This window comes from Triturus cristatus, chromosome 6, assembly GCF_964204655.1.
Source record: "Triturus cristatus chromosome 6, aTriCri1.1, whole genome shotgun sequence".
Lineage (NCBI taxonomy): Eukaryota > Metazoa > Chordata > Amphibia > Caudata > Salamandridae > Triturus > Triturus cristatus.
Window position 1 is genome coordinate 219,077,044 of NC_140589.1, and position 13,201 is coordinate 219,090,244.

The 13,201-nt window shown below is 41.1% G+C and overlaps 1 protein-coding gene across 5 annotated transcripts in view; it reads right to left on the minus strand.

The window, feature by feature from the left end:
- The window catches only part of LOC146816674 (adhesion G protein-coupled receptor F5-like), a 788,188-nt gene that overhangs the window by 694,219 nt on the left and 80,768 nt on the right, over positions 1-13,201 (minus strand). For all 5 annotated transcript variants that reach the window (XM_085609153.1, XM_085609151.1, XM_085609154.1 and 2 more), the window contains exon 4: positions 6,400-6,726. In XM_085609153.1, coding sequence (XP_085465279.1) covers positions 6,400-6,726 — 327 coding nt within the window. The remainder of the gene's footprint in view (positions 1-6,399; positions 6,727-13,201) is intronic.

Here is a 13,201-nt window from a genome sequence, read left to right on the forward strand (position 1 = left end):
TCCTCCTCTCCCTCTGATTCGTGTTGGTCTGTCTCTAATCTTTCTTTATGTATTCGTTCTACTTCTTTGCGGATCTTTCGGCACATAACTACTATACATGTCTGTTTATCATGTTTCCCTTCTGATATATTCTGACCCCATCTGGTAAGTACCTGTATTTCCTTCTGCTCTACCTCAGGCCTGTCTCGGTTTCTGATCACACAGTTTATGAAGAAGCGTAACAGTTGTCTCTGTACATCCACTTTCTGGTATTCCATGGCTTCGTCAATACTTTCAGGGCCTCGCCCTGATTGGACAAAGTGATATATATTATCTAAATGTGCCATCATTCCTGGTAGCGTCGCTAAATACCTTGAAGCTCGTCGTATACGTAGTGATGACAGCAGCATACCGTCCCGTCTACCGGGCACAGGATCATATCTACAATCTACTAGATGCTCTTTAAACATGTCGGAAGTTGCTAGTTGAGGTGTACGCTCGTATGCTAAATCTCTAAGGGATAATTTATTTCCTCGGGGTGGCGTGGCAAAAATTTCTGTCGTACCTCCTGCCGCACCGTCTGAGGTGCTAGGCACGAAAGGGTTTGTTGGATGTAAGATAGAAACTGTAGATGTAGGGAAAGCGGTAGAAGCAGATGGACCTGTGGGAATGTGCATAGGAGTTTGTTGTTGTTGTTGCGGGGATACAGACGGATGATCTTGGCGTTGAGCACCATCGGTGGGAGGTGTGTGTGGCGGAGCATTAGCATATTCAGGAGCTACATCATCTAAATAGGAGGAAAGGAAAACGTCTTTTGCTGTTTTGGGATGTGCTTTTATCGGGAGTAATGGAGGTGTCAAGTCTTTCGGTATTTCCGGGGTGGCCTGAGGTAACCCTTCGGCCAAAAGAGGATACATACCATTCATAAGAGTGTTTCGTTGTCTATCTACTTGTTCTGCTTTTACTCGGGTACCTTCCTCAATTAATAAATTTTCTCGGGCTTTATTCGAATTCTCCCTACTTTTCTCTTCCTGTCTGAGCGCTTTTTCTGTACGTCTATATGATTCTTTACGCCATAATTCAATAGCATCTTTCTGTGACTGTCTGGCTTTATTTTTCCATAATACTTCTTCTACTCTCATGATGCAATCTGCATCCCAGGTCCCAGCTGTGGGCCATCTCTGACTTTCTGGTAAATCTTTGGTGTAGTCCACCCATAAATCAAGAAATAATACGGCATCTAGGCCATGTTTATGATACATAAAGTACCCTGGAGTGTCCCTAGGTGGAATGGGAACAGCTTCTTCGAGTACCCCTTTTCTGGTTTTGATCTGTCTTAATTTTGAAAAGAGCGGCATTTTTAGACCTTATTACTTAATCTTGAACACACTTAATACAATAAACACAACAATGAACAATCATTCACACCACAATATGTAGAACGTATTAAAACATTTAACATTTAACATTTAACGAACGATGATAACTAATAGAAAACTAGTTACTGACATAATACTAACACTGGATAATACTGAATTATATGCAAGACATACTAGATATACTGCTAAACAGTACAGATACACTGCTGAAACAGTGCAGACTGGATTTGTGTACCCAAACCCGTCTTGACTGGCACAACCTATGTGCACATCTAAATGCCTCCCCGGCAACGGTACTCACCGGGTAGCACGGAACGGAAGGCCTCGGAACTGAACTGGACTGGACCGGACTGGACTCGACTCGACTCGACTCGGAACTTCGGAACTTGGTGGGCCTCTGTATACCTCGGATCCTGCTCTCTCAGCTAGGCTCTGGTCGGGATACTTCGCACTTCTCACCGCCTCGTCTGGGTGTTGATCGCAGCCTCAGTCACCCCCGCTTGGCCGGAGGGAGATACAGGAAATCCTGCGGGTACGCGTTGTTGTCTGTCCAGCTGTGGCAGGAGACCGGGCCTGCAACGCACCTCCGGCGCGTGAGATTAGAAAGTGTCCCTGTTCGGGCGCCAATTTATGTGGTAAATATTTTATTACCGGTACTATTTTTTATGCGGTAAAGTCTAGTAAGAATAACTCGGTATAAATAAGAGGCAGAATCCGTGGTATTAGAGGTTCTGAAAGGCTTTATTCCTCTATAAAGGAATTATGGTTCGAACCATAGGCATCAAATTCCATCACCACGAGGGTTCAGGAAGGGAAGGCAATACATTATTGACAAGTAAAGATATTTATATGAAAAGCATTACAGTAAGACAGATGTAGGAGGCGTAACAGCTGATAATACAGATAATAATACACATACGTAATGAAAAAAGGCGTACATATAGGCGTAACTAGAAACGTCATTAAACATGATGTCACAAGTGGGTGGATCCATAAGAGAATCCTGCAATGTCAGCAGAAAATACTTGGCAGAGATGCGTGCGCAGCCGTATGACGTGTGATTTACGTGCAACTAGAGGGTGAAGGGGACTTGACATTTAGCTCTACATGTGGAGACAGAAGTCTGAGGGGTCATGTCAACCTAATCCCAAATCATATCTAATATCTTATGTTTAAAGAACTGTATTATCCAAAAGGAAAGGTCTCTCGGACGGAATCTATTCTATACTGACTGTTAGTGCGTGTACAAGCGTCTAAGTGTCTACATGAGATGCGAGGGGGCAGAAATCTTCCATAGTAACAGGGGCTATGAATTACTTGCATGAGGACAGTGAGGCCTGGCCCTTTGCTCGGTAGCTGGAAGAATGTTTACATAAACTACTAGACAGGAATGCATAGGGTGAGGAGCAGATAATCTTGAAGGTGAAATACAGTTTTTGGCAGGAAACAGGCCGGATCAGGCACCGTTAGCCGCGCAGGGAGTAGGACAAAGTTCATGGATACAGATGCTGGCTCGGACTGGAGCTTTCAGAGGCAGAAGGCAGGAAAAGGCTTGATGGCAGAATTCAGGGCCTACTCGCCTGAACTGTAAAACGTGGAAAGTGAACCACATAAAGTCGGTGGCCTTTTATACTTAGGAACGGAATATCCGACTCATTCATGGCGGATCTGAAAGAGGACATGTTGACGGTGGACGCACATGTATTTGCGTCTTCATAACTGGAACTGGAGGGAACATACATGTACTTGTAGCATGCACATGGAGCCGTTGGGGTCTAAGATAGGGGACATAACTGATCATAAAATTCATATTTCCTCAGTAGAGCCACCATGAAAAGCCTGGCGGAGTGGAAACTTGTAATATGCTTGGTAGGACCGTGGCGGTCCCGCTAAGCATATTGCGGCCTCTGACCACAGCTCCTATGCCGGGGAATGGCAGTTCCCTCGTGGAGCCGCTGGTCCTAGTGCGGTCCGACTACCTGTCCTAATCGGGCTGTCGTGCAGTGCAGCAGTAGCAGGATCTGCCACCACGAGCCTGGCGATCCGAGGACCATCAAACTCGTAATCTGGCCCTAAGAGTATCACTTTTGCAGCAACTAATTAGACATTGGATTATGTGCACAGTAAATGTTTAGCGCTACCCATGGCTGCTCTCAAACATTTTACTTTGTAAAAATTGTAGTCGCAAGATGGAGGATGGAGGCATCCAAAAGAAGACAACACCACCTCCCCTTTCTCTATGCTGTTCTTTATTTTTAGGACTGTACTGAAGAAATACACAAAGTATTCGATCCTGGATGGTGTTCATTGTTGCCTACACATTCAATACATTGAAACTTGATGATGCACTAATTCTGACTTAGAGGGATACGTTTGCTAAAAGCCTAAATTTAAACATATACACTGGAGAAGCCTTCCTGCACCTGCATGAACACTGCTGCTGTTAATCCTTTCAGAATGTGGATCTGTGTGCTGCCAATTTCATATGGCCAAGGAAAATCCTCAAAGGCTCCTATTAAAGATCTACTGGCTTGTCCTTTTGCTACTGTCACCACCTGCAGCCAACCAAATCAGCCTAGAGCAGTGGTTAATTTGTAAAATAATAAGTGCCGGGGCTCTTGTCAGGAGGCAGCTTCTACCAGCCAATTTCTTCTGTTAGCACTGCCTAAAACAGACGCCATGAAACCCTACAAGTGGGGAGAGGATGTGGTGTAATGCCCAGAGCTGCCGAGCTGGTGAACCAGGCTATTTTTTTTTCGTGGATGCGTCACAGAAGGCGCTCACTCTGTTCAGGTTAATTCTCAACTATCACAACACGACTATACAGCATTAGTAAACGTCGATCACACCCTAAGAAAGGTTTCATTTGTTAATAGGTTTCCAATGTACACAAATTCCCAACATCAACACTCATTTTAAATATCAGAAGTTAAAAAACTCTCCCCTAAAAGTCACCGTTTCGTATGTACAGTAATGTTACTGATCCCTCTATACATCCGCCCGTTATAAACTTACAAACAGAACAATAACACAAGATGTATACACCAGGTTTAAAACATGCTGTTTCCAAATCAGCATCTGGCCACCAGTGCTGAGACTGGGGAAATCAGTAGGGTTAGAGACGCCACAACTTCTGCTAAGAACAGAGACAGACTCGAGATTACCCTTCTTAACCTTTTTCTGATGGGGTCGGTGAACGATGCTGTGGTCCTTTTGCTTTGAAGAACACTTTCAGGGGAGGAATGGGCTTCGAATTGGTTTATTTTACTGTCTCAGATGTTGATAGATTAAATTCAAGTATTTCCCGGTTGCGCTGGCTTGGGGCAGCAAAATGGTGTTCAGTTACCTGAAGCATTCAGTTATTTTACTCCGTATTCACTCATTGTCGGCCTGATAATGTGTTTTAGGTACCTTAGGTTTCAATTTGGGCATCTGTTACCAAACCCGTTTTAGGTGTCCATGTCTCAGCGCACAGCCACATTTTCTGTGGACTTTCGAATTTCTCCAAGGAAGCTGTTTTGGCACTATAGGATATCATTTTTAGTACCATTTTTCCATTTCGGGGAACTAGGTTTGAGGTTCGGCGTCGACAACATTTTGTGATTCTCGGTGAATCACTTTATCGCCCTGTGCCTACTGAAAATGAATGTGTCCTTAACTGGTGCTCAAGCACCGGTGTTGATGATAAAGTGCCAGTGCTGAGCACCGGAAAGCACCGGCTCAAATTAAGCACTGAGGGACTCATACAGAGCAACTTTTAGTTCTCACTGCCCCTCACATGACATTGATTGAAGGTGTTTCAAAACATGAAAGATCATTTTAGCTGAAAGGTGACTCAGTATGGTGACTAGGTTGATTCACTACATCAACATTTTCATTAGTCCTGCTGCTTTAGGGTGGTCCAACGTCCAGTTAAGGTACATATTGTCAGTGTTGAGAAATGCTTTAAACAGAAGTGGCATTACACAATTTTGGCCCTGGGGATTCTCTGTTGCCAAAATCTACCAGGAAGGGCATCAGAGGCAAGGGGAAGAGCCAAACCAACTTGGTTTGAGATGGCTCTAACTCCACCATATGCCTAAACAGTTTAGAAGTCATTGCCATCATAGGGAAAGATTAATATCTCCTCTTGCCAAAATCTAAATGAAGGTTTTATTGTTCATTTAAGGCACTCATACACATCTAATTGACTAAAGGTCTTATGTAATAAATAAATACAAAAATATAAATGAACATGATCAGGTTGAAGGCATTGATGCAAATAGGAAAATGCATCTAAAAACATCACATTTGCGTGGTGGGTAATACATGAGATGGATGGCAAAAATAAAAATAACCTGGTAGTGACAGACAAGCTAAAACCTTATGTTCAAAAGAGAATAAAGTAGCCAGTGGCTAGAGACTATGCTGTAATCATTGGAATACCAACTGCAGTGCAACAGGAATCATATTCAAGATAGGGTTATGATTTTTACACTGAACATTTGGTAAGTGTGTGTGATTTAAATATTCTTCCTATTGATTGACGAGCACATGATAACAAGAAAAGCACCCTATATTATTAGTATGAAACCCTTGAAATATATCTGTTATATATTTAACACTTGTAAAAAATGTCCAGCAATACCTTGGGGCAGCCATCATTTTCAGTCCATAACAGGCACTTAAGAGTAACCAGCAACTGCCTCAGGATTTGGCCTTAGAGGAATACTTGAGACTTACCCATCTGAGGGTTTTTCAGCTCACCTGACCTTCTCATTTTAACTTGTCTGCACCATTAAGAGGGTCCAAGATGGCAGGTGCGCATTACCTGACATCAAGCACAACAATTTCAAAGTTGAATGCACCAGGAAGGCTGTGGATCTCAGGCATGCTTGCACAATAGGATGATAGCAAAAACGCATGAGTTTCAGTAGCTTTCCAACACCAAAATAACTGAAGAGGACTTCAATTCAAGCTGTATTTAGCACAAATAAAAGTTTCAGTTATTTATTAACGCCAGATAGTATAATTAAATAATTTTAATAAATTATTTACATACCTTTTTTAGCCAAAGGTACACATGTTGTTGTTGTTGGTGTTGTAAGTGGAGTTGTAGTCATCACTGCTGTTGTTGGTTTTTTAGTTGTTACAGTTGTTACTGGTGTTGTAGCGGTCTCTGCTGTAACTGGGGTGTCAATTTTCATTGTTGTCATCTGAATTGCAGCAGGTAATGGTTGACAATACGCCCCTGCTGGAGGAGATGAGTTGACGCAGTCACAACCCTTTATGGAACTGGAACAGTTGAGCTTTGCGACACTAGTGTCCGAGGGCAGTTTGTATCCATCTTTGCATGAACACTGAACAGTAGTCCTATTTATAGTGCACCCTGTGGAAAATAAAAAAGGAGTCATGCAAGATATGCCTAGGACATCTGATACATTTTAGATAATCCAAATTACTAGCATGTGCTGCACAACTATATTTCCAGTATGTCGTACTTAGCATTAAAATGCGAGCACTATATTCAATTATTTGAAGACACTTTACATTTGATCTATTCCTCGCACAAGTGGAATTTGTATGAACATGCTCACGATTATGTGTATTATTTTTACTCAATGTTTCATTTATGATACAATACACTTTTTCATTTGAAACCGATTTTCTCCATTTAGAGGGCAGAACTGGGAGAAGAGCTTGGTACTCCTGAAGCAGCCAAAGAAAATAATTTGGTGTGACCTACATCCTGTAGAGTGGAAATGGCTCAGACACATCTTTCTATAGCATGACAGTCCAATGGCGAACACTATGCCGGTAATTAAAGGCCCTCTGCTCAAGTTGTAGTCTGAGCAGCCAGCAATGGTCTCTAACTAGGCAGAGGACCCTTCAGGACTGGTATTTGCTGTGCGTTATAAGATGGAGGTCAAATGTCAGGTTTTCTCTTCCAGAGAGAGTAGTGTTTTTTATTCTTTCTCTAACATTAAAGTGAGCGAATTTATGTGAAAATCGTGCTGAGTACCCATGTAAGACAGAGGGTGAAGGATGTATTGTTTTTCTAGCACACAACAAAAAAAATGAACTGTGCTGATGTTTAAGAATATATAAGAATTAGTGCAAGTAAAGCAAAGTTTTTGAGAATTCTGGAGCGTGGTGGAAACAAATATTTGAATATGATCAAAACACATCAATTTACAAGGTGATGACATTTGCATACAGTATCGTTTTTGTGCAATAAAACTGTATTTCGATGAAAATGTAATGGTCATTTCAATTGAAAATGTGTTGTCCGTAATAGCAGTGTGCTACCTCACCATGCATCCTCCACACTACACCCCTCCACTCTATGCCATTCCACTCTATGCCCTTCCACTCCATTCTACTCATCTCCACTCCACTCTAAGACACTCTGCATCATGCCACGCTACTCAACTCTACGCCGCTCCAATCTACCCACTCACTCCATGACACACACAACATGCCACTCTACTCTATGCCCATCCATACCACATACCCCACCCCACTCCAATCTACCCCACTCCAATCCACCCCACCCCAGTCTATCACACTCCACTTCACAACAATGTATCCCAATCTACCCCACCCCACTCCACAACAGAATACCCCACTCCAATCTACACCATCCCGTTCCACAACTCCCCACCTCACCCCAGTCTACTCCACACCACTCCAATCAATCTTCCTCACCTCAATCTACCACACTCTAACCTGATCGACCCCACTTCTCTCCAATCTACCCCAGTCCACTCCAATATGATCCAAACTATCCCACTTCACTCCAATCTACCCCACTCCACTCCAAACTAATACACTCTGCTCATTCTAAACCAATCAAACCTACCCCACTCTAATCTACCCCACTATCTCTCAGATCTACCCCACTTTCCCTCTACAGCACTCTACTCAATTCTACCGCACTCTACTCAATTCTACCCCACCCTCCTCCAATCTACCCCAATACACTCCAATCTACCCCATTCTGAATTTACCCCAATCGACCTCACTCCAATCTACCCCAGTCTATCCCACTTCACTCTACCCGACTCCAATCTATTCCACTCTAATCATCCTTCTCCAATCTTTTGTGTTGTTGCGGGGCATTCGTTGAAGGACCTCTGGTACAGCTGAATGATTTGTTCTGGGTGTAGTTCTCTCCACATTTAAGTATATTTTTAAACACTCTGGTACTGAGTTGTGCCCATGTTTTCATTCAGTGCACTGTTGGTGAATGTTTAGCATTTTAAAAATAAAATGCAGAAAGATCACTTTTAAATCACGCTTTTCTAAAGTTCTGCATTTTCTTAGTAAACATTTAGTGAAACTACATTTTTATTGAGTGCATTTGTGTCTTAAATGAGCTTTATGATGTAAAGTAAAAAGGTGCATAGATGATTGTCCTGCTGCTAGCTGTCCCAGCGCTGGGATGCCAACGGGTAGCCATGCGCTATATAAAAGCCTTTTCAATTCAATAGTAGGGTGATAAATGATAAGCAAGTTATTGAACAAATGAATTGCATAGCCCTCCCATGAGCAGACTTGATTTTTGCTTTTCAAGTTCCCTCCACCCGGCCATAGTTAAAAATGTAGGCTTCACTAGTTGGTTTTTGTACACCAGATGTCTGCTGCATGTAAATAGCTGCTACGATCAGCACTGTAGCTGAACCAAAAAGGGGACGTTTTGTGGAGATTTTGTGAAGATTCGTCAAGAGGCGTTATGGGCAAAAACAAAAAGCGCATTTTCTATGAAGACATTGGTCCTAACTATAATTACCTACTGGCGACTATAACATCTATTTCCTAGCTATAACACCCCTGTAACCTTTGTTATTTTCAGTGGATTTCTATGTTTTTTTAATTCAATTTCCTAATTATTACGCCACTTTAAACTTTATTTTTTTCAGTAATCATATATTTATAGCTATATGTATATACACACACACAGATATTTATATATATATGTACATATATGAAAGTAAATTCGCCTTTGTTTCTGCCTCACACCGGTAGAAAAAGACGGAGAACGGACCCAGAGATCAGTGCCAATCAAGTTTTAATTTATTAAATCTTCGTCGAGCCTGTCCGTCATGACGCGTTTCAACCCCCACTCGGGCCTTGATCACATGACGCGTTGCTGTGGGAATTAGCAGCATTTAAAGGGCAATACAACCAGAAATGACATCTGTGGAGCATATCAATAGACAGCGAAAAGTTTCACTTTGAAATCTTTTCTCCACTTATTTGAAGAGGTACTGTGCACAATACAGGACAATTTAAATATTAACTCATCCATACATTAATAGCCATATAAATATATAAATATCAGTATGTACATAAATAAATATTCATATTAAAATAAATATTAAGATACATAAAAATAACAATATCCATAAAGTATCACATCAGAGCTAAAATTAGCCAAATGCACATGTAGAGAATAAATTGATACTGGATTGTGTGTTGTATTAGCTCCATATATATGGTTAACTTGATACAGTACAAAAAATCGTATAATAAATACCGTCCATCTGTTTGTTTAGTGTTGCCCCAGTGGGCTAATATACGCTACACCGGTCATATAATCACCTGAAAATGTTTCCCCAAATTACCTGCTAAGACTCATTAGGCGTTAATAGTGCAAAAGTTTGTTTATACATAAAAATCACCTAATGATTATGGAGACAGGGACTCTATCCTCCCTCCCTCATTTGAATTCCCACATCGAGAGTATAACTGAAATATTCATCTAAAAACTATCTGTATGTTTTTCTAATTTAGATTGGAGTACCTTTTACTTTTTTCCATTTTCTATTTTTATTTATATTTTTATTTATATACCCATTGTTTCATTCAATGTTTTTAATTTAGTATTCTATATAATCATATTGTTTTGAATTTATAATGTTTCGAATTATGTAATAAAAACCCAGAAAGCCACAAAAAAACGTGCTTTTTATGTCCTTTCTCTTTTGGAAAACAGGGATCTCCTGAATTAAAATAATGATGTAATCTATAAAGCCAATGGTCACCAAGTTCCTTAAGGGATTGCAATGTGAGCCCACATTGTAGAACCTCCAAGAGTGACTCAAGACCAGAGAGCTATAAACAAGTATAAAAATCCTCACTCGAGTTTAAACCTGTTGGATTCTTCGTATCTATTTCTAAGATGTATCTTGTTTCCAACAATCGAAGTTTGGCCTCTCTGTTTCCCCCCGTTTCATTGGCAACACCGTATCTATAACATAATATTGGAGAAAACTAGGGTTGCCATTATGCTTTTGTTCAAAATTTCTAGCCACGGGGTAGGCCTGATCTTTATTTGAGATGGCCCTAATGTGCTGCAATATTCTTTTGTGAGCCGGCAGCTTAGTGCTGCCCACATATCTAAGCCCACAGGGACATTCGAGCACATAAATTGCAAATTCAGTTTTACACGTTAATCTTTTATCGATCTCAGTTGGTTTAGATTTGAATGGGCTTAAAAAGTGAGTTTTACTGCAGCCGAATTTGCATGCTTTACAGCTAGGGCATTTTCTAAAACCTTTTGCTTGGGACATCCAAGTGGCTAAGGGGACTGATTCAGGGCTACTCCTCACTAACCCATCGCTCATAGAAAATGCTTTTCTAAATGTTATGTCCAGTTTATTGGTTACCGTGCCCCCAATTATTGGGTCGCCTTGGATCAAATTCCAATTACGATTAAAAATCTTCCTTAGTCCTTGATGTTGTTTACTGAACGTAAGGATGACTTTAGATTGAAAGCTGGGGGTCACATCCAATGTAATCTTGTTTTTCACCTTCGGGATCAGGGCTTCTGTTCTAGAAGTAAGCCTCGTTTTTTGGATGGCTTGATCAATTATTTTGAGTGAATAGCCCCTAGCAAGAAATCATTTTTTACTCACCTCCTGGGCAATATCGCATTCAAAGTCAGAACTACAAATACGCCTGATGCGAAGCATCTCCCCATATGGGATGCTGCGTATAAGATGTTGAGGGTGATGACTGGAGGCATGCAAAATAGTGTTGCCCGCAGTCGACTTCCTGTAAAGTTTAGTAGCTAGAGCATTGTTATGAACAAATACCTCGACATCCAGAAAACATATAGTTTGCTTACTAATAGAGGACGTGAACTCAAGATTTAAACAATTGGTATTAAGCAAGTTCACAAAATCTTTTGCACTTTACTCCGTGCCCCTCCAAACAAAAAACAAATCATCAATATATCTCAAATAAGTCATCACGTGTTCTTTCATGATTGCCAAGTGGTCACCCATCAGGACCTGCTCCTCCCACAGCCCCATGTGTAAACATGCGTAGCTAGGGGAGAAGCAGGCCCCCATCGCAACACCTCTAATTTGATGAAAGATCAGGTTATCAAACAGGAAAAAATTCTGTTCCAAACACGTAGACACCATTGATATAAGCATTTTGTTATGAGCTACGCAATTCATCGGTCTCAAGTTCAAATAATGTTCTATTGCCTTTAGTCCATCACAGTGCCTAATCAAAGTGTACAAGGATGTCACATCTAAGGTCATTAAAAACATATCTTCACCCCACGTTACTTGATCAATTTTGCGGAGGAAATCAGAAGTGTCTTGTACATATGAGGGTAGATTGCGGACCCACTCCTGCAGGAAAAAATCTATGTATTTGGAGGTATTTTCCATTATACTATTGATAGCTGATATTATTGGTCTACCTAGTGGAGTTGTAGTGCTCTTATGAACTTTAGGAATAAGATAAAAAGAAGGAATGACTGGATATTCCTTCTTTAAAAATCGATATTCAGCTTCTGTCAATAATCCTCCACTCTTCCAAGCAAGGAGTTTGAGATAATGTTCTTGCTATGCTGCTTTTACCATATTGATGTTACTCTTCCGATAGCATGCTGTGTCATCCAATTGTGATTTTGCTTTTTCCATATATAATTGGCGTGGCCAAAGAACTACGTTCCATCCCTTGTCTGCTTGTCTCACAATTATATTGGTATCAGATCCGAGTTTCTTCATAAGTTTCTGATACCCAAGGTTTTGTCTATTTCTGCTACGATAAGTCTTGTTGGAAGATGTATATAGTTTTTTCAGATCTTGAGTCACCAGTTCGTGGTAAACGTCCAAATTGTCATGCAACATGATGGGCTGGAAGACTGATTTCGGTTTGAAGGGAGTTTCAAAAGTACCTCTGTCTCCCACTAGCCCTTGTTCCCTCATTCTAATTCCTTCCTCTTGCTCTTCTATCAGAGACCAGGCATCTTGAAACAGATTTGCATCACCTGCTGTAAGTAACGAAGAACTAATCAGATTTGCCGTCAAAGGAACTGTGGACTTTTTAGGTTGGAGTGTATGAAATTTGTGAAGTTTCAGCTTTCTCACAAACCGGTAGGTGTCCATTCTGGTATCCACATAGTTAAAATCACATGGTAGACAATATGAAAGTCCCAAACCCAGGATCTTCTCTTCAGCACATGTTAACTGTATATTTTTTAAGTTAATTACTGCATTGGGAATCCTACTGCCGTTTAGTTTTTGTTCTGAAAACGGTTCCATCTCCCCCTTGATGTTTTCCTGCTCACGTTTTTGTTTTCTTTTGGCACATTTTCTTCTCTGGCTGCGTTTATGGTTTTGTCTTTGTTCTTTGCTGCTGGGGGTCCACGAGGTCTTAATGTCTCTCGTCTGTCTTGGCACAGGCAGTCGACCTCCTGTGCTAGGGATAGTTTGATAAACCCCAATTTTTGTACTCTAGTGGCATCCCCTTCCGGATCACTTTCCGCAGCTGAACTAAGCTCTGAAGCCGATGTAGATAATACCGTTGCTTCACTTGTTTTTCTCTGTGCGGGTCTATGC